This window comes from Schistocerca gregaria, chromosome 5 (genome assembly GCF_023897955.1).
Source record: "Schistocerca gregaria isolate iqSchGreg1 chromosome 5, iqSchGreg1.2, whole genome shotgun sequence".
NCBI classification, from domain to species: domain Eukaryota; kingdom Metazoa; phylum Arthropoda; class Insecta; order Orthoptera; family Acrididae; genus Schistocerca; species Schistocerca gregaria.
Window position 1 is genome coordinate 189,260,227 of NC_064924.1, and position 21,939 is coordinate 189,282,165.

The 21,939-nt window shown below is 42.3% G+C and overlaps 1 protein-coding gene across 4 annotated transcripts in view; it reads left to right on the forward strand.

Moving 5' to 3' along the window:
• The first annotated feature begins 664 nt into the window (after nucleotides 1-664).
• Nucleotides 665-21,939, forward strand: part of LOC126272310 (lachesin) — an 853,630-nt gene continuing 832,355 nt past the window's right edge. For 3 of the 4 annotated variants that reach the window (XM_049975087.1, XM_049975088.1, XM_049975089.1), the window contains exon 1: nucleotides 716-1,181. In XM_049975087.1, the coding sequence (XP_049831044.1) occupies nucleotides 1,097-1,181 (85 nt within the window). In that variant the 5' untranslated portion in view covers nucleotides 716-1,096. Of the gene's footprint in view, nucleotides 1,182-21,939 lie in introns of all 4 variants that reach the window. The other variant, XM_049975090.1, reaches the window with a different exon arrangement.

A 21,939-nucleotide genomic window follows, 5' to 3' on the forward strand; every position in this document is an offset into this window, starting at 1 on the left:
TGCTACAAATGAAACATTTCTGATTTTCACTGTGGTTTTCATTTTGCGATCAATCGTAACTTACTTTCTCGACAGCACTCGTACTTTACAGAAATAAGTTTCACCAACGGAAGATGATACATAGATATCGAAATATGTCTGAGTGAATAAAAGAGTAACAAACAGGGTTTTGCGTCAGGTGTATTTAAGAAAGAACCAAATTTTAAATTGTATGCATGGGAAAACGTCAAGAGGAGCTGCCAACCTGAGCACGATTGTTTCACTCGGGATATTATTGCTGCTGTTGTCGCTTAACTACTACCGCTGGCTCTGCTTTAGGCGACTGCTCATCAATAGCGTTGCCCATTATCGCCTAATATCCGCCGCGGATAGCAGGTCGCACCGGAGCCGGAGTGTGCTCTCCGAACATCCCAAGAACGGTCTCCATATTCAATTAGGCGCTAACGGCGAGCAATCTGCGCGACCTTAGCATTCGCAGCGAATCGGACTTAATGGGGCAGTCATTAAGGGTGCCAACCCACGCGGCCGGTTGCTGCTGCCGCCGCCGCTGCTGTTGCGCTGCTGCAGATTTAGAAGGCCGCCGCAAGGGGGTGCCTTGAACTGGCTGGTGCGCCGCGCATGCGCGGTGCTCGCGCCCGGCTCTCCGCTCGCGGCGCATGCGCCGTCGCGTCCGGCGGCCAGTTTGGCGCGCTCCCCGGAAGGAACGGACGAGCCTCCTCAGTCGCTCTGCGCGCTTCCTGCCGCTAGGTCGGGTCTCCCGGAAAGTCATCGGCGCTGCAATCTCCGGGACGCGCTCTGTATACGGCACTGCGTGCGTGCGTGTTGCCGTCCGGCTACTGGTCTCGTCAGCTATGGCAGCTGCGGTCGCCGGCCGCCTTACCAGCAGCGGGTAGTGTGACACCCACCCTCCGACAGAAATTCGCTGCCCTTAGGAGCACCGCCCCCTTTTCTTCGACTAGTATTTGACACTTTTACCGTGAAGATTGAGATACTTTCCCACACTCAGTGACAATTTCAGTACTGAGAAGAACTTGAAGCGCCAGTTACTGACGCTATTTTTTTAAAAAAATAAACTTGTCAACAAATTCTTGCCGATATGGGAATATCTGCAGCAGTCATCCTACAGTTTGTCGCCACGATGTCGGCCGTCGTGTGGGCGAGAGGTGCCATCGGTTCGAGGGGTGAGTTTTGTCTGAACAATGCTATCCCCTCATCATTGTCTGAAGGGGACAATTGATGTCTGCAAGGCCATACGTCATGTCCCGGAAGAATCTTTTGTCAGACCACTTTATGACGTGTACCTACCTTCCATATGTACCTGTTTCGTTGAGGGCAGAGATTTTTAAGCAGTTGGCACGCAACATACACACGTTTATTTATAAGGCCAAGATTAAACATTAGAGGTACCATGCATGGCTGATCACATATTTCCAAACTAATCGTCTGTTAAAATTATTACAATTTCCAATTTCGCAAATAAATCACAACAACACAGCTTACAGGTTACATCAGCAAACCATTGTCTTTTATGCCGCCTAAGTGTAAGAGCCGTGGCATATGCTACAATGAATGATAACGTCTTAGACGCGTGTCTGTGACATTACGTACTTATCAAGTTGTATGGGCAGCTCACATAACTGATACGAAAATAAAGGAACCGATTCCTATAATGTATTCTGCATACAAGTTTTTTTTTTGTTTTTGTTTTTTACGGGGTGTGAAACGGGTAGCACTAACACAATGTTATGGTCGAAACAGAATTGTTTTCACCTCTTCCCATGTGTTCAATAACTAAATTTCTTGCTCTGTGGAAATATCTATACATTTGCTCTACGGTTAGTTGCCACGGGGCTATCCGTCTTGGTGGCGAGAGGTGTCACCGGATTATGGAGTACTTTCCTATCCAAGCAAAGCGAAACATCCTTATAGTCTGTTGCGACGAAAGACTGAAAGTTTTCTTATAAGAAATACAACTGTGGCATCTCACGAAAAAAAAGCTCTGTGGGGCAGGTCTTTAAGTTAAATCCGTCGTACATACACCCGCCTTTCATTGAGAAAAGCGTAATGTTCAGCTATCATCGTTCTATATGATTAAGAATGTTGAAAGAGGAATCAATATTGAAGGAGCTACCATGAACAGCTGATCATGTATACTACTAGCATATCGATATCTACTGCATTGTACTTTGTGTTGAATAATATACAGCAATTAGTTACAGCTGAAGATCTTCAAAAATGTTTCACAGCGTAGAATGTTGTCTCCTAAACATCTTCAGTATAGCGATAATGACATGTAAGTTCAAGAAACGAAACTGCAAATTTACTTCGGTGTCTATGGTATTACAAATATTTGGAAGACTATTGTTTTCTAATGTACGATAACACTAAGTTAGATGAGACAGTGGAATATGACATCATTTAATTTGGTTTCTTTCCCATCTCTCGCGAAATGAATGCCTGTTCTCTGCCACATAGTCTATTTTTCGACTTTGATAAATATTTTCGTAATACCAAATGTGTCTAGCTTTGACACCGGAAAAAGTGTTTAGTTTTAATGCTTTAATCATAAAAGACCTCACATATCGTAGCAGAACAAAATTTTCTTTGCAACCGAGAAGTAAGCAAGGGAAAGTACGACGACAAGACAACTTAGCACAAGTTTGAGTTACAAGGAACTTGAATATAATATGCAGATTTTTATGGCTAGGTTCTCATTACATATTACTCCGCAACCCCATAACGTCACAATCAGAATATTTATTCTAAGGAGGACACTAACTTTGTTTCTTTTTTATTTTTAAGAGAAATGAAGTGAATCAAATTGTGCTGAGTTGGACATTTATTAGCTAGAAGTCTGTATTGTTCGTCTCCTTCGCGTTTCCGTTATATCCGTCGTTGCATTCGCTCAAGAGAAAGAGAAACAAGTGTGTCGTAAGAACACTCCTTTGTACAAAAGTTTACAATTTTTTATGTAAGATGCTGAAAAAAATTCGGATTGCAACAATTGCGTGTTATTCGAACAAAGCATTCTACATCAATATAATATTTTGTACACATGAATTTTGAATTACCCAGCGCCGGATTACGTTTATTGTTATGCTGTCTTACTTGTTAAGTCAAAAGAAAAATGAGTAAGTTCTCTTCTGTATCACCATTACTTTCTCTTTTATGAAAGAACTCGCAACGCAGATATAAAAACTTTTCCGCTGTCGTTCACTTTTGAAGTAAAATATTGTTTTATGGGTACGACGCACAGTATCGGCTGTTAGAAACAATTTCAAGTAGTCGCCGTCCAGGTTGTAAACTGCTCATATGCGTCGTTGCGACCTGATCGGGCAATCTGTCAGGTTTCTCATTACCCTCTGCTGTTCCCGGGCTGCGCTGAAATTACCTCGGCGCAGGAAGATAAGCAAGGACCAAGGGAACTGTGTGGAAAGATCCGATCCCATGGGATGGAAGAGGTCCATTGCTTTTTACTGTTAGTGGCCGGGTCACTTTCTCCCGACCTGCCTCCCAATCCAATCGTTGAAGTGGGTTATTTAGTTAAGGGAATCCATCCTGGAACCCACACTATCGCCGTATCATAAACGTTTCAGCGATGTTGAATACGGGGCGAAGTCTTTTTTTCAGGAAACTTATTACTGCATCCTGTTCATTGGTGAGCAGCTATTTCCTCCTCCCCAACAGTTTTCCTAAAGGACGTAGCCCCAACTCCCGTATGAGAAATCGTGACGCGTCACTGTAATTCATTTGTCGCACTCTTGTCTGTCTTGTAGTGGTAGTGTAACATAGGTTTGTGTAAAAAATATTAAAAAGACTTTTCTAAGATTTATTCGCCCAGATAATTGTATTTCTGCTTCAAAATAGGAAGCTCGATCACCGCGGAAATACGTAAATGAAATATCGAGTTACGTTTCCGATATTAACAAACCTGTTTTCACAACAGCAAAAAATAGTTATCCGTCTGTGGAAGATTTTTTTCCTATCGGAGACCCACAGAAATGAGTATTATACTTTTGTTACGCATACAGTTTCGTTTTTAAATAAAGTGAAACAGCACATTCATTGAATCGTGTGAAGACGCACAATGTTTATTCTACAGTAGGTTATCATTTGAGTATTACACTTACTAGTACCAGGAATGAACAACTGAATATTTTATTATGTCGTCTATTTGTATGTGTTCCATATGTGTTCTTTGAAGTTTATTCAAATTTTCTGTCACCTTATTATTCATATGAATTGTGTGTTCTCCACATTAAATTACTGATATACCATCCTCCTACTGCAACAAAGTATATTCCATCAAAAGATGAAGGTGAAACTTAAGTATCCCACATCCACAATAGTAGTTACAGTATCTACAGCACTTACCTTAGGCACCTCTATGGTACCATAACTACGTTCAAGTATAGGTGGCAGTATTGCGCCCAAAGATATTACGCGTGCAGTGCGATGACGGCCTATTCACTAGACGCTGCGTTTAAAAAACAATAGAAGATGCACAATACGCGACGAGCTCGTTTCCACTCGTTGCACTGCTTGCTGAGAAAAAGAGGAGCAAAGCAGTTGAATCCCAAACATTACTCAGAGATTAAACGCATCCTCGCGTTTCTTTAGTAGTTACACTGTTGTAAAAACAAGTGATTGATACGTGTCAGTAATGTTGGTGCAATATTACCCAGCTAGGTGCTGCCGAAAGTAAAGATACGTACGTTGGAAGTTGGCACCTCTGTGAAATTGCTGGGCTCGTGCCGATCAGCAGGTACGGCTGTGTGGCATGAAACATCCTGATTCGCCTTACATTTATTTGCATTTGGTTGATACATGCATTGTTTTCTTCTTTCTTTGGGGCACTTGACACCCAGTGTGCTTCTTCAGTCCTAAGACCACTTTAATGCAGATTTCTATGCCAGTCTATTGTTAGAAGCCCTTGCCAAGTGAACGATTGATTCATTGACGCCTCCGGACGTGTCCTTTCAACCGATCCCAGTTTTTAGTCACGTTGTTCCATTAATTCATTTTTTCCCCCAGTTAGACTCTTTACCTCCTGATTAATTGTTCCATCTACTTGTCTAATTTTCAGCAGTCCTCTGTAGCATCAGATTTCAAAACCATATTTTCTTTATGAAATCTTCGTCGTTCAGGTATCATAAATTCCAGTCACCTTCAGTATAGACTTCCTACCATTCAAGTTTATGTTCGACATTACCAAATTTCTCTTTTCCAGATAGGTTTTCTTGTTATTGTGAACGTGACGTTTGTAACCTCTTTGCGTCGAACATAATCAGTTATTTTACAGCTGAAATAGAAAAACTCATCTACTACTTACAGTGGCCCGTTTCTTATTTAAGTCCCTCAGCAGCCCCTGATTTAATTGACTACAATCAATCACTTTTCTTTATGTTCATCTTACAAGGTCTTTTCGAGACTGTCCGTTCCGTACCGTAGTACTTACGCATTTCTGATGTATGCTAACAATAATGATTATAAAAAAACCATAGAAATACCTAAATGTAACATGAGGTCTCTCTCAAAAATCAAATTTGCTTATTCCGTATTTGAATACTTTTTTTTCGGGAAGTTCTACATGATTTACTATAAATGGTATATGGGTCATTTCAAACTTCCGGCCGTTTCCTGCGAGTTACGAAGTCCAAAACGCTCCGTTTCCAGCGAAAGCATTGACGTTTTTGGTCGTTATATCTGCTTCGGTTTGTAACACAGCAATAAATGAAAGTCGTCGCTTTCAATTTTATGAGAACAGCGTTTCAGACGAGACTAACGGAGAAATAAAAATATGACGTGGACTACGCTTACTGCCATAAGAGAACACTACGACTGCTTTGTAACTTTTTTTATCTATTTTGCATTTCAGTCTTGCAGTTTCGCGGTAGCTAAGCGATTAAGTGCCACACTATTGAACTGAAGATCTCGGCTTCGATTCCCGCTCGGTCCTCAGATTTTTGTCTGTCACCTACTACTTCTGTCAGTGTTCGTTAATATGAGAAAAAACCGAGTTGCACTGTGATTTATAGTCCATTTTAACACGTAAGTTCTCCGATGATTCGCACGGTAAGTCAGTTCAACGGTCGCAATATAGTAGTGCTGATTGACGAAATCTTTACCTCATTTTAGGTCAGGTGAAACAAAATGGTGTTACGATCGGTTTAGGCTTCGAGTTGTGTCATCAGAAAATCTGATTAAACAGAAAAGGAAAAGGAGAAACATAATGATAGAAGAGGAAAGGACAACACTAGAAAAGCAAATTACAAAAACAAAAATACCTACACACGTAGTGTATCTGAATATTAGTAGTTGTGTTTAGAAGTTGGTTTCATGCTATAATTTATTATTTTACTACCTTCATTTTTCATTTTTATCTTCATTTTTAGATCATCTAAAGATGAATGACTCAGAAAGCGACACTCGTCATGATACTGTTCGTGTGACATGTCGGCCGTTTACTGCCAGTTTCATAAACTGAAGCAGGCGTTAACACCCAAAAGCGTAAACGTAGTCGCTGAAACTTGAGGTGTAGCGTCGAAAAACGTTCGACTGAATCAGAAAAGTAAAATATTGCGACTAATTTGCAGTAATGAACGGAGAATCCATGACGAAATATCTGTCAATAACGTGAGTGTATAGCAACGTCAGGCTCTGAGAGAAAGTATCATATTTACAGCACATCTGCAAAAGGGAAGACCTAAAATCGGAAGTTATTGTACGTAACATATATCTTTTTCTTTCTTTTCAACTCGACCATCTGGGCAACACGCGATAGTTTCAGTTACTCGTCCTTTGTTATTTTCTTTTCCTCCATTGTTCTGACACATCTTTCTTTGGCCTTAGTACCTATTTTACTACCGTTTTCACCTCGGAAACATTTTGAATTTAGCACGTTCCTTTTTTTAAATATCTGTTTCTGTTGCTTCTTCTTTCATATTGCGTATTTTTAAATCTTTATTAACTTCTCGAATCCCGATTGTTAGCAATTCCATTGGCAGAGACACTTTAAGCTTCGTTTTGTCAGTCCACTGTCATCCATGTTGTCCAAAAGAAACCACTCATTATTTTTTTTAATTTTTTTCAATACTTGCTAATTTTCTGGCCTTTGTGGGCGTTGTTGGAACTAATATTTTTCTCGTGAGTCACCTGTTTAGTACTTCCAGTTTGGAAGCAATAATAATATACTTAGTCAGAAGCCCTTTATGGCATATTTAGAGAGCCAGTGTACATTTAGAAAATCAGGACTTGTCATTACATGTGTAGACGTTGACTGCGACGTCAACACGCCAGAAACGCCGGTCTATAATAACTGAATGCTTAATCGCAGTTTTCGAAATAATGGTGGGGTATGTGAAGAATTACAGAAGAACATATACACATTTAAAAAAAAACGTATATAGCATACCTACGAATTTTGTTGATTTACTTCGTATATGACATCTTAATGTGGGAATTAGTTCATTGTAACGTCACAGAAAGGAAATTAACGACAAGTTTTAGGACTAATCTACGTATATTATTATATAATTCTATAAATATATATTCCATTACAGTTTCACAAATAGCAGTTACAAATGGACTGTAGCTCTCTATCAGCCTGTAAAATAATGGCTTTATACAATTGTTTTAAGAAAATCTGATGAAGCAATTAACATAAATCTTTCTGCGGGTTGTTTACTGATTCTTGGTCATCATTTCCTATTTTTTTAAAAGAAATTCAGTTATCAACAAGTCCCACCTCCATTCGAGGACTTAAAGTGACTCTGTGCAAAATGAGATGTGTCCTCCAGTCCGCATATTACATCTGAAATCAGAAAACAATTTTTTAAGCTATAGGATACTGTACACGGAGTGGTAACACACTTTTTTTTTTGGAATTTGATTAAATAATGGAACGACGGACTTTGAAACAAAGATGTAGTTCTGTCCTGTGTTTTTGGTCAAGTCTCTTTTGCAGTAACTGATGAATAAACTAAAATAAAAGAAATTGCACTATCACGCCTTTGGATATGCCCGACGAGTAATTCAGGCAGATTTCAGAAACTTATGTCTATTAGTGTGCCGGCAAATCATTCCGTCAGCTTGAGAGACAGTGCATTTCAAGCTGACGGAATGGACTGGTGGCACACTAAGACATATCTTTCTCAAATTTGCCTGAGTTAGTCGTCGGGCAAAATCGGAAAGAGTGAGAGTCTAATTTGTTTTATTTTATTTGATTCATCAGTTACTCTAAGAAAATCGTGACCAAAAACACACGACAGAACTACTTCTTTGTTTCACATGCTAGTCGTTCCATCATTTTGTCAAATTAAAAAAAAAAAAGCTCCTATTACCCCGTGGACAATATCCTGCAGACTAATTGTGCTACCCTGTATCTCCAAAAATAAAACTTTTATTAGAATTTTTATAGATAAAAAGTAGTAAACCTTGTGCAGCTCTCCGTTTTGTGGAAATATTTCCATCCGAAATCGTTTGAGTGCTGGGGTGTCAGCTTTAACGCGGTGCGGCCACCAATAATCAAAGCAAGTACACCGTTAGAAAACAGCTATGGCTACAATTCAGCTACGGAGAATGGATTCTTATAATGATGACATGAGTAAATTGCTTCTATCTGGATATTACTAAAGTTAGGGCATTTAGACTAGAAAATTGCAGCTGCTCTTGACGGGAAAACACGGAGCGCTTCGTTAATGCTCAGTCATGAGGAATAAACTTCTTACCACGACAAAGAATGACGCACTGCAGCCGACTCAGTGTGATGTCAACTCTTGATTCCGGAAACCCAAACTGACGAAAAAGTTTGAAGAAAAGAGAAACAGTATAATGCGTTCCATAGAAAAAGAAGAGAAAGAAAATCAAAATCAAGCTAAGACTATGAAATTTGTTTTACCTCACATTTCAAAAACAGTGAGAAATCTTATGAAGGATCCGTCGACTCAGCGCACATTGCTCCATTGTGTGAAATATCGGTCGGAACGTTAAACACATTGGTTACTGATTAAGACCTACACATACTCAAAAGGGGCGCATAGAACTATTACATGGCTAAAATAGAATTTTATTAGTGAAATGGTTCATTATTACAGTCAATAGATGGATGGTGTATCCTGAAAATCGAAAGTAGCGTGATATACAGGGTGGTCGGAAATTCCCCTTACAGACTTCTAGGGCTTGTAGAGGGGAGTGAGTACATCGTATTTTGAATAGGAACCCATATCCGGAAACGCCACTAAACGAGACTACAGAGCGTCAAAGTTATAGGCGCGGGGGGTCTGTAAATGTACGTAGACACGGGGTGATTCCGTGATAATGTTACAGACTTTCTAGGATGATGGAGAACGAAAAATATATTAATTTGAAGTAAGGATTCCTGCACCGGAAACGAACGAGTCGAAAGTCATAAACGAAAACCGTTCTGATACCTCTGACAGTTCAATACATGTACCGGTTCTTGTGTTGCGAGGAGTGTAGTTTGGTATCTTTCATAGGTGGTAGTATGGACAAAAACAAGAAAAAAGTCCAATAAACTTGGGCTCTAAAATGCATACATGATGAGCTATGACCATTCGTTCATAATGACTATCGTGAAACACATCTCCTCTTTTGAGCAAGTGTTCATAGCTGTTGAAGTAAGCATTTTAGAGCCCACGTTTATTGGACGTTTTTTCTTGTTTTTGTCCATACTACCACCTCTGAAAGTTACCAGCTCTACACTCTTTGCAACACAAGAACCGGTACAGGTATTCAACTGTCGGAGGTATCAGAACGGTTTTTGTTTATGACTTTCCACTCGTTCGTTTCCGGTGCAGTAATCCTTGCTTCAAATTAATACATTTATCGTTCTCCATTATCCTAGAAAGTCTACACATCATCACGGAATCACCCCGTGTATACGTACATTTACAGACGCTCGCGGCTATAACTTGGGCGCTCTGTATTCTCTTTGGGTGACGTTTCCGGATATGGGTTCCTATTCAAAATACGATGTACTCACTCCCCTCTACAAGCCCTAGAAGTCTGTAACGGGAATTTCCGGCCACCCTATATAAGAGTTGACGAATATAGTAGACGCGAGTGGCTGGCTCGCGGAAAGAGGGGGCGTTCGTAGCTGGGGATCGGGCGGTGGTGGTGGTGATGGTGATGGGATGAGGGGAAGGAGGGAGGATATGAAGGTCCCAAATTATGTGTCACTCTTCTGGAAAACTTCGATGGCGTGCTGAAAAGTAATACGTGAAAATTTTTTATCCGAAAACTCTTAAAGCTGTTAAAGCAAAACAAAAGTTATTAACTTTCGACACCTTTATTTTTCATGTTTACATGTTCATTTCTGAACATAAACATCCTGGTGACAAATGTACTGCGCCCAATGGGAGACCAGTTTGTTGATGTCGTCAGTGTAGAATGTTTAACTTTGCCTCTCTTCTGTATGCACCGTTTTATCACTATCAGAGTGTAACCCTTGAAGGTGTTCTTTAAGTTTTGGAAACGTGAAATTCAATGGGACAAAATTGAGACTGTGTGGAGGATAACCGGGCAACGGTCTTGCCGCAGTGGATACACCGGTTCAGGTGAGATCACGCAAGTTAAGCGATATTGGGCGTGGTCGACACTTGGATGGGTGTCCATCTAGGCCGCCATGCGCTGTTGCCATTTTTCGGTGTGCACTCAGCCCCGTGATGCCAATTGAGGAGCTACTCGACCGAATAGTAGCGGATTCGGTCAAGAATACCATCGTATCGGCAGGGAGAGCGGTGTGATGACCCCACGCCCCTCCTATCCGCAACCTCCACTGAGATGACACGGCGGTCGGATGGTCCTGGTAGGCCACTCGTGGCCTGAAGACGGAGTGCTCTATTTAAAAGAATTTAAGAGTTTTCACATTAATAATACGGAGGCACTACTTTTCACCATGCCCTCGTATTATCGAACCGGCCAAGGTCAGATACGAAAGACGTACTGTGCGCCACCAGTTTGTAAAGAACCAGCGCAGCGCCGCGGCAGCTGCATTGGGCCGCAGATGCGCACAGAGCACCGCCCCGCGGCTGTCAGACAAGTGAAGGCGCAGCAGCCGGCGGCACGCCGAGCTCCAAAGCCCCGACCGCGGGGGAGACGACTCGGGGGCGGCGCCGGACACGCTGGCGGCCCTAGGCGGCGACGGCGCCGCCGCCCACGCTGCGAAGCACAGCCAGCCATTGTGGCGGACAATGCGCGCCGCAGCCAGCGACGGCACGCGGCCGCTATCGCCTCTCTGCCAGCGCGTAATTACAATAATCCCGCCGCTCTGCGCCGCCTGCTCTAAGCCCCCTGTCTGTTGCTCCTGCTCTTCTTGTACGGTTAGAAACAAAGGGAACCAACAAAGGTACTTACCCCTCGATAAGCTAATGGTTCTCAACTTCGATCACTTTCCTCCCGCGTTAGAAACAACATTTGGCACGTTAAAGACATTGGTTATTCGAATAACTTGCGGTAATGCAGCTGCGTGACGATTCCGGCAACCGACGATACTGCGATAGGTGCACAAAGTATCACTTTTAAGTTACAGAGGCAGCAAGGGAGCGCTGTGCAAGTAAATCTAACAACTTGGAATGTGCTGCTTCCTGGACTCGGGTAGGCGCGCCGGCCCCAGATGAATCCACCCGGCGGATTAACGGCGAGGGCCGGTGTGCCGCCCATCCTGAATGTGGTTTTTAGGTGGTTTTCCACATCCCGATATGTGAATACTGGGCTGGTCCCCAAGTTCCGCCTCCGCTACACGACTCGCAGACATCTGAATACGCTCGCACAATTCCATTAATTACACTCGACGCAGACACTAGGGGGTACACTACTTCCGTCCCGGGGTTTACAGGGTGGCGGAAGGAAGAGCATATGGCCACCCCTTTCAAATCCGTTCCTAACAATGCCGACCCTGCGTCAGTGCGGGACATGGCACCATTGAAAGAAAGAAAGAAAAGTCAGAAGTTATCGATGGTGCATATAAATAACCAATAGCTGCGAAAACATTAACTCTGATCCTCTGCTTTTTGACAAGAGAAAGTGGAGGATTCCACACAGAATTTCAGAGAAGGTCCATCTATGTTTATAAGGCCTCCTTGCGCTTTCTTGCTCCATTATTACCTTGAAAATGACAGGGTGTGTACCTGTCAAAGCATCGGCGGCTGTCGAAGACTTCAACTCACCGCATTCCGGTAAATTATTTTAATATTTTATCCGCCAGTAGAAAATCAGATACGGTAACTAATTTACACGTACAGTACGTAGATAAAAGGCGCGCGAAAACATTCACCCCTCGACAGAAATCCGCCATTGTTTTCTTTTACTTTTATTAATGTATTCGTCTACCGAACTTTCTTGTGTGACAAAGTACCACAAGATTTCAATCGATAATAATTATCTGACCTCCAAAGTATTAACAATGGCTGTACCCACAACGGGTGGTTCATGTTTGTACCTCGTTCTCACGCAGAACTAGTTTTGCCTGTAACGTCACTGAACCAGTGTAGCTTTGTGTAAAGGTTATGATTTCACCCCGACATTTGACGAAAAATCTATGATTTGGACCCGAACTACGCACAAAGGAATTTTTGAAGTCTAGCTTACTACTATTTGGCTCTCGAAGAGCTTTTCTGTGTGGGTCAAAGTAATGTGCTACCACTTTTTCGGGGCTGACGTGATATTACGGAACAGAGCTATGTTTAAAATGGAATATTTTACGTGCTTAGGATGCATGGAATGCCGCACTGAAATAAACTATATGTATCTCTAAACTGAAACACGTGTGCACTAGACACAATAAGATTATTAAGAAGTGAAATACACAGTATTGCCGTTGAACAGTGATAGTGGTTTTATAGGTGGCGTTCGGCTTTCTAGAATATCCTCAGACTATATATGACTAAAATGATGGTCCATACATCAGTGATACTTTACAGCTGTCGAAGCTGTTTTCCTACGGTACGTGACCTTTTATGACTACACATCTATACCAAAAACTCAAGTGTAGTACAGTATACGAACGTAATATAACGTTTGTTTATTCACAGCTTCTTAGTGCATTCCATTATACTTGTGTCTTTCGTGTAGACATGTAGCCGTGAGCCGGCCGGAGTGGCCGAGCGGTTCTAGGCGCTACAGTCTAGAACCGCGCGACCGCTACAGTCGCAGGTTCGAATCCTGCCTCGGGCATGGATGCGTGTGATGTCCTTAGGCTAGTTAAGTGTAAGTAGTTCTAAGTTCTAGGGGACTGATGACCTCAGTGCCATTTGAGCCATTTGCAGGCTTGAAAGGTCACACATCTTTGGAAATACAACCTTTGTACTACTGTAAGTCTCGCTTATGTTGTGTGGACTCTGTTCAGTGTTCGGTTATCTGTTGGCCTAAAAAGCTGAAAGCCGGTTTTCAGCGCTTTGTGAAACACCTGGTAATCTGCAATATCAGTACAGTAGATTTTTGCTTGTAATGCTTCTATATTCCTCCAAGTACCGACGGAATATTACCTAAAATCACAGTAGGTTCTTGATAGATATTTACGCCTTTTCGAGGATTTGGGTGAATTGCAATGGGATGACTGTCTACGATTCAAATGGTTCAAATGGTACTATGGGACTTAACTCCTGAGGTCATCAGTCCCCTAGAACTAAGAACTACTTAAACCTAACTAACCCAAGGACATCACACACATCCATGCCCGAGGCCGCGTTCTAACCTGCGACCGTAGCGGTCGCGCGGTTCCAGACTGAAGCGCATAGAACCACTCTGTCACTCCGGCACCCTACAGATAAAAAGGTCTAATCGTTACATCTTTGGTGATTTTCGTTATACCGGGTGATGAAAAAGTCAGTATAAATTTGAAAACTGAATAAATTACGAAATAATGTAGATAGAGAAGTACAAATTGACACACATACTTGAACTGACATATGGTTTTATAAAAAACCAAAAAAATACAAAATTTCAAAAAATGTTTAACAGATGGTGCTTCATCTAATGAGAATAGCAATAATTAGCATAACAAAGTAAGACAAAGCAAAGACGATGTTCTTTACAGGAAATGCTCAATATGTCCACTATCATTACTCAACAATAGCCGTGGTCCAGGAACAGTGTTGTGAACAGCATTGTAAAGCATGTCCGGAGTTATGGTGAGGCATTGGCGTCGGATGTTGTGTTTCAGCATCCCTAGAGATGTCGGTCGATCACGATACACTTGCGACTTCAGGTAACCCCAAAGCCAATAATCGCACGGACTGGGGACCTGGGAGGCCAAGCATCACGAAAGTGGCGGCTGAGCTCACGATCATCACCAAATGACGCGCGCAGGAGATCTTTGTTCAAATGTTAAAATGTGCCTGAAATCTTATGGGTCGTCAGTCACTAAGTTTATACACTACTTAACCTAAATTATTCTAAAGACAAACACACACACCCATGCCCGAGGGAGGACTCGAACCTCCGCCGGGACCAGCAGAAGATTTTTCACGCGTCTAGCAATATGGGGTGGTTCTAATAAAACTCCATGTCATTCGAAGCATGTGTGTCAATTTTTACCTCTCTGTCTACATTATTCCGTGGTTTATTAAGTTTTCAATTTTATACTGACTTTTTGATCACCCCGTATATGCAGCCGACCGCGGTCCACGGTATATTTCTGAGGGTAACGTATTGTGTGTTTAGGAACCCCACCGGCGGACATTGATATAGACGCAGATGAGGTGGTGTGTGTCTCTTGGTAGAGCAGTGCAACAAGCTGTCACAGACGGCTCGCATGGAACGTTGTATTGGCCGAACAGCTGACACAAGTGTTTACTTCTCGATGGCGATACGCCCCGGCCTGTCAGCTATACGCCGACATCGACCAACTTGTATCTGTCTTTCAAGTCGTGCCGTGCGCTTGGTTCGGCTTTCTAGTTGTTCAGTCATTCGCGGTTGGACTTTAGCCCGTGTCCGTCTATACGTGGTGTTCGCGGACTTCCTGATCCCCCTTAGATTAACCCGCTCGTCGACTTCAGGGCAGTGGTCGTCAAACGTTTTTACTCTAGAGCCAATACTGCATTGTGGAACGGCACTTCGGGCCGCTTGTGTACTGATCTTAATATTAGTTGGTAACCTGCAGAAAGTAGTATGATATGAGAAGCTATTGTAAGGACGCGATAAATTGGTCTCCGATCCCCAGGTACTGACCGATAAAGGTTGGAACGATTCGGAATGCATCGTATCGACTGTTATGTTTCAGATTTTAACCCTTAGCAACCCCAACCCTTAACACTGTAACCGTCTGATGCAGTTTTCCATATGTGAGACGCCCGTTTATTCCTTATAAAGAAGCAGTCACAAAGACCATTTATTTAAAATGACTGGTGTCGACACACCTAGTATGCCTTCAGATGGATTGCTCCATTTGCTGGAGCTGGCGACATGCCCAGCACTTGCGTGTTTTCAAGACGATAGCTGCAGTTATTTAAAATGACAGGACTCGGAACATAAAGTAGGCCATTTTCAGATTGACTGCACTGTTTGCTGGAGCTGGCAACGTGCTGAGTCTGCAGTTTTCGTCTCGACAACACGCAGCTGGTCAGCACGTCTCCAGCTCTAAGCAAGTGGAGCAATCAATCTTATGATGGCCTACTGTATGTGCCGAAACCAGTCTTTTTAAATAAATTATATTTTGCGGTCGTGACTGTTTCTTCGCAAGTACGTATCACAAGTAAGATCGCTGACACCCACAACCGCCGGCTGCGGTGGTCTCGCGGTTCTAGGCGCCCAGTCCGGAGCCGCGCGACTTCTACGGTCGCAGGTTCGAATCCTGCCTCGGGCATGGATGTGTGTGATGTCCTTAAGTTAGTTAGGTTCTAGGGGACTGATGACCACAGATGTTAAGTCCCATAGTGCTCAGAGCCATTTGAACAATTTGAACACCCACAACCACGTTGGTTAAAATCATGACCATTAATTGATTAACACTTTAACGTTGCCGTTTCTTAGAATGCAGGCCATCTTTATGGTTTTCCAGTAAATTTTCGTTAACAACACAGCCAACATTTGACTGTGATACTGACCGTTTATGAAAATCTGAAACTATTTATTCCAATTGTTGTGGACTATATATAAATAAATTGTTACACATTTCTTTCACATGGTGAAATTTTTTAGTGTAATACGCTTTGAAGCAAGTGCTTTTCCATTTTGCACTGCTCTCGCCGGCCGGAGTGGCCGTGCGGTTCTAGGTGCTACGTACGGTCTGGAGCCGCGAGACCGCTGCGGTCTGCCCCGGGCATGGATGTGTATGATGTCCTTAGGTTAGTTAGGTTTAAGTAGTTCTAAGTTCTAGGGGACTGATGACCTCAGAGTTGAGTCCCATAGTGCTCAGAGCCATTTGAACCATTTTTGCACTGCTCTACTGTATTTGCTTGCAGGCTTTCCTATTTACCTGGCCGCGTTAGTCTGTATTGTGTGTCTAACCGTTACTCCTCGAGAACATCATACATATACTGCAAGAACATCACCAGCTCTGCGCACAATTGGCTGCCGACAGGATAAATCAATATATTCCACTTTTGTCCGTACTGTCGAATTGTTTAGCTAGACGCGAAAGTTTATCGTTTAGAAACATAATGGACACGAATCACCTCCTCGAAAATGAAACACTGATCGCTCTAAAAGTCTAAGGGGAGTATAAATAACAATGGCACTTGGTTAGCCGCAGAAGCAACAAACCTCTCATTTTCTGGGGTACTGTTAAGAGCTTTTCTTCATGTTTATGTAGGTAACACAGAGTACCAACACATGAATCACGCTAAAAACTATTTGTGCTAGTATAGCAAAATAATGGACTTTCTGTACATATTATTGTAAAGTAGCACTAATTAGCTACGCTTATCGCATGACTTCCAAAATCATTCGTATGTCTCCTGAAAAACTTCGTTTCAGACAGCAGATATTCAATACCGTCCTCAAGTATTTGTATCTATTAATAAACAATTATGTCAGTTTAGATAATACATTTTCTTTGCTAATGCAGACCTATGTGAACACATATTCACATTCCTTAGACGACCATTAACAACTGAATACATTTTCCAACTACAGACGAAGAAATGGGACCGACCAACTCTGGCAGAATTGCCTGTTACAGCATATTCCCCTCGTTTTTGAGAATTGTGTGTTCTTCATGATCTTGATAACAAGATAACAACGTTACGTTAAAATGCAAGAAAGGAGGAAAGAAAAATCTAGGACACACTTTGATGGATCACAGTGCTGAACTCGAGTTATTTTGAATGGATACACGCGTACGCTAACCTTATGTGTCATAAGAAAAACGTGTGAAGTAATGTTGGGTTAAGGAACGATAATAATATTCAGTAGCATTACAAATTTTCATATTTGTTACTAATACGAATCAATGTAACCTGTTACAAAGAAAACGTACAACTCCGAGAGTGGATATTTCACTTTACATCTACATCTACATGACTACTCTGCAATTCACATTTAAGTGCTTGGCAGAGGGTTCATCGAACCACAATCATACTATCTCTCTACTATTCCACTCCCGAACAGCGCGCGGGAAAAACGAACACCTAAACCTTTCTCTTCAAGCTCTGATTTCTCTTATTTTATTTTTATGATCATTCCTCAACAAAATATTTTCGTATTCGGAAGAGAAAGTTGGTGACTGAAATTTCGTAAAAAGATCTCGACGCGACGAAAAACGTCTTTGCTGTAATGACTTCCATCCCAACTCGCGTATCATATCTGCCACACTCTCTCCCCTATTACGTGATAATACAAAACGAGCTGCCCTTTTTTACATCCTTTCGCTGTCCTCCGTCAATCCCACCTGGTAAGGATCCCACACCGCGCAGCAAAATTCTAACAGAGGACGAACGAGTGTAGTGTAAGCTGTCTCTTTAGTGCACTTGTTGCATCTTCTAAGTGTCCTGCCAATGAAACGCAACCTTTGGCTCGCCTTCCCCACAATATTATCTATGTGGTCCTTCCAACTGAAGTTGTTCGTAATTTTAACACCCAGGTACTTAGTTGAATTGACAGCCTTGAGAATTGTACTATTTATCGAGTAATCGAATTCCAACGGATTTCTTTTGGAACTCATGTGGATCATCTCACACTTTTCGTTATTTAGCGTCAACTGCCACCTGACACACCATACAGCAATCTTTTCTAAATCGCTTTGCAACTGATACTGCTCTTCGGATGACCTTACTAGACGGTAAATTATATCATCATCTGCGAACAACCTAAGAGAGCTGTTCAGATTGTCACCCAGGTCATTTATATAGATCAGGAACAGCAGAGGTCCCAGGACGTTTCCCTGGGGAACTCTGTACCGGAATGAGCGGCTGTGAAGCTTCCTCGCAGGATCAACACTCAGACCCGAAACCTCGCCTTTCGCGCTCACACCTGTCGGTTCTGAAAACACAAGATCGCTCTTTGCCATTAATAAATGACATTACTCACAGTGGCTAGTTGTGAGAATTAACCTGTTTTTTTTACACGTCGCTGTATCAGTTTTTCTCAAAATAGTACCGTTGCGAATACCTGGAAACCCATTTTCCAGTTCAGTTTAAATACACCGACACAAAAAAACAAGTGAGGTTGCTGAATTAACCTACTAGTCGAGGCGTATTAAAGAGCGACAGCTGTACGATTCTGAAACTGATCGTTACGCTGTGACGAGCTCCGTTAAAATCCGTCTGTTCAGTAGCAAGGACTATCAGTACCGATACTGGTGTGTTCTTGCGCCCTGACGGAAGAAAACATGAGGCGCCGTCGCTCTTGCTCAGACTTTCACATAACGACATGCAGGAAAGTTTCGAGCAATAGTAGGAACCAATGCAGACCTATGTGAACACACATTCACATTCCTCAAACGACCATTAACAACTGAATACATTTTACAACTACAGAAATGCACAACCTCAGTCTGTATTATCGGACGAGGTGGCGCAGTTGTTAAGCACACTGGACTCACATTCGGAAGGACGATGGTTCTAAGACACGTCCACGTCCGGCCATCCAGTATTTTTTTTTTTATATTGTGTCACTTGGCCACCAAGAGCTGTTGCAGGACGACGGATCCAGTTATATGGCTCCTTCCGTGTATAGCGATTTTACGACTATGAGGAGTGGGGCCTGAAGATGGCATCAATGTAATGCCGAAACTGGTAGCACACAGAAGTTTATAAAATAAAATAAACCTCTACAAACCATACAGCTGTTGGTAAATTACTGCATCAAGAAGTCCATGCCAGCCGTCGTCCCATGATCCATAATGGATCAACGAAGATCCCGATTTAGGTTTTCCGTGATCTCCCTAAATCACTTCTGGCGAATGCTGGGATCGTTCCCTTGTTAGGTTCTCCCCCCCCCCCACCCCCCCCCACCCCGCTCGAAACCAACCAACCAATCCTCAGTTACCGTTATCAGTCTGTGTTTCCCTACCTTCGAACTCACACACGATCGGCTTGTAGCGAAGCACAATAATAGCTCTACAGTCAATTGGGGATAGCTTACACTACAGAAATACATTTTAAAGTCCACTAACAATCGCGTACTAATACAAATGGTTCAAATGACTCTGAGCACTATGCGACTTAACTTCTGAGGTCATCAGTCGCCTGGAAATTAGAACTAATTATACTTAACTAAAGTAAGGACATCACACACATCCATGAGAGATTGAGGATTGGAACCTGCGACCGTGGCGGTCGCTCGGTTCCAGACTGTAGCGTCTAGAACCGCACGGCCACTCCGGCCGCCTACAAATGGTTAAAATGGCTCTGAGCACTATGGGACTTGACACCTGAGGTCATCAATCCCCCAGACTTAGAATTAGGTGAACCTAACTAAGCCGCATTCGAGAGGACGGCGGTTCAATCCCGTCTCCGACCATCCTGATTTAGGTTTTCCGTGATTTCCCTAAATCGTTTCAGGCAAGTGCCGGGATGGTTCCTTTGAAACGGCACGGCCGATTTCCTTCCCAATCCTTCCCTAACCCGAGCTTGTGCTCCGTCTCTAATGACCTCGTTGTCGACGGGACGTTAAACACTAACCACCACCACCACCACCTAACTAACCTAAGGACAGCACACACATAAATGCCAGAGGCAGGATTTGAACCTGCGACCGTAGCAGCAGCGCGGGTCCGGATTGAAGCGTCTAGAACCGCTCGGTCACAACGGCCGGCTCGTACTAATACGCCACGATAAGTAATGACATAATAGTGTAAGCTGTATGGTTACTTTCTGTCTTGGTAGCATTTCTGACGATGTCAGTACGCGCTTCTCACTACATAGTTCGTTCGACAGAAACAGGCATAGGTTAATAACATCGTACGGTTACTAGCAGCGCAGTATTATACAGGCTTCCTGCAATAGAGTGAGTACATATCGCTTATAATACGAATTTATTTTATCTATGAAGAAACTACAAGCACGGGCTGATGTCTGCCAAGCTACTTTTTTCCAGTCAAACAACTGTGCCTCATTAGGTCACTGGAGTAATGCCCTGTTTTCTTCGTAGTACTGGTTCTTTGCCTGCACCGTCAGTTTCATATCCGATCCTCATTAACAAGGAAATAAACAGCTGACTTAGGGCTACACGAAACCCATAACGATGCGTGCCAACCACTGCACTAACGTCAAAAATCTATGAAGAGATCCGGAAGGTACCACTTACCAGTTACACTGTCCATCAAAGTAGGTTGCGAGGCGGCTTTAAGCATATGTTGGAACCTTAGGTCGAAGCTGGAGACCGTGAAATATCTACACATCGGCATGGACAGCATAATAGTTCAAATATCAATTTGAGGTTTTTCCGAAGATGGACGTTACTTACGTGTATTGTGAAACACACCAAGCAACACCTCACATGCTCTTTTGCATTTTTCTGTGCATAAGGTCCGAAGGACAAAATGGGTGACAGAACAGATACATCATCTGAGGCCAAATTTTCGTCTAATATTATCTTTATCTCTCCTGCTCTCGTCTTTATTAGGCATTCATTATACCTCATTACTAGCTCTGGCTCAAGTATCACTGTTTAGGGGATGCTACAGAACATTTAACGGATCTTAAAACTGCTGACAGATGATCTTTGTAAATATCCTTGAGAAGAGTGGTCTTCTGATCTGTTTACCATTGTTATATACACTTCTTTGTGGACAACCAAATACAGAACTTAACTCTTAGCTAAAAGGTGAATCAAGTAGACTGAAGCATACGCATCACTTTCTCCATGACTTTCGTAACAGCAAAGCCATAGCCTTTTTTTGGGTCTACTCCGTCATTCTATGGCTACATACCAAGAGATACCACAATTGCTAGAATATGTTCGAGATGTACAAAAAATAGTGCCATCTCCACGACGAAATGTCATTTTTTCCAAGCATCAGACTTCGTTCATATGACAATATTTGCACGATTGTTTTTTGAAACAATATATCAGTGAAATTTGAGTGAACAGTTTAAAGCGTATATTGGAAATGAAGGAAAAGTAGTAAGGTAATAGTTATCTTTGATCACGTTACATTTCGGAAGATCGGAACTGGAAAGCAACTGATACCATGATTTCTCTTAATGAATAATACATTATTATTATAGTTGTCTGTTTGCATATTAAATCGTGCCTTAGTATTATTGGTTTTATTTGTAAAACATAATTAAAGGCAAACACTGCTGTCAACTTAAGTCTTCTTACTCTTTTTGGATATTTTCCGATCAACAGTCACGGACTTAAATTATTAAACCGAAGACACTTTTTCACAATTCTAATATGTTGTAAATTTTGGAATGTTCTCTTGGGAGTTCAACTAGTCCAAAGGCTACTTATTCATTAGTCTGGACCAGCATATTAATGCTTTTAGAGCTAACTTTTCAAAGTGTATTTAAGTAATAGCCATGTGATGGACAT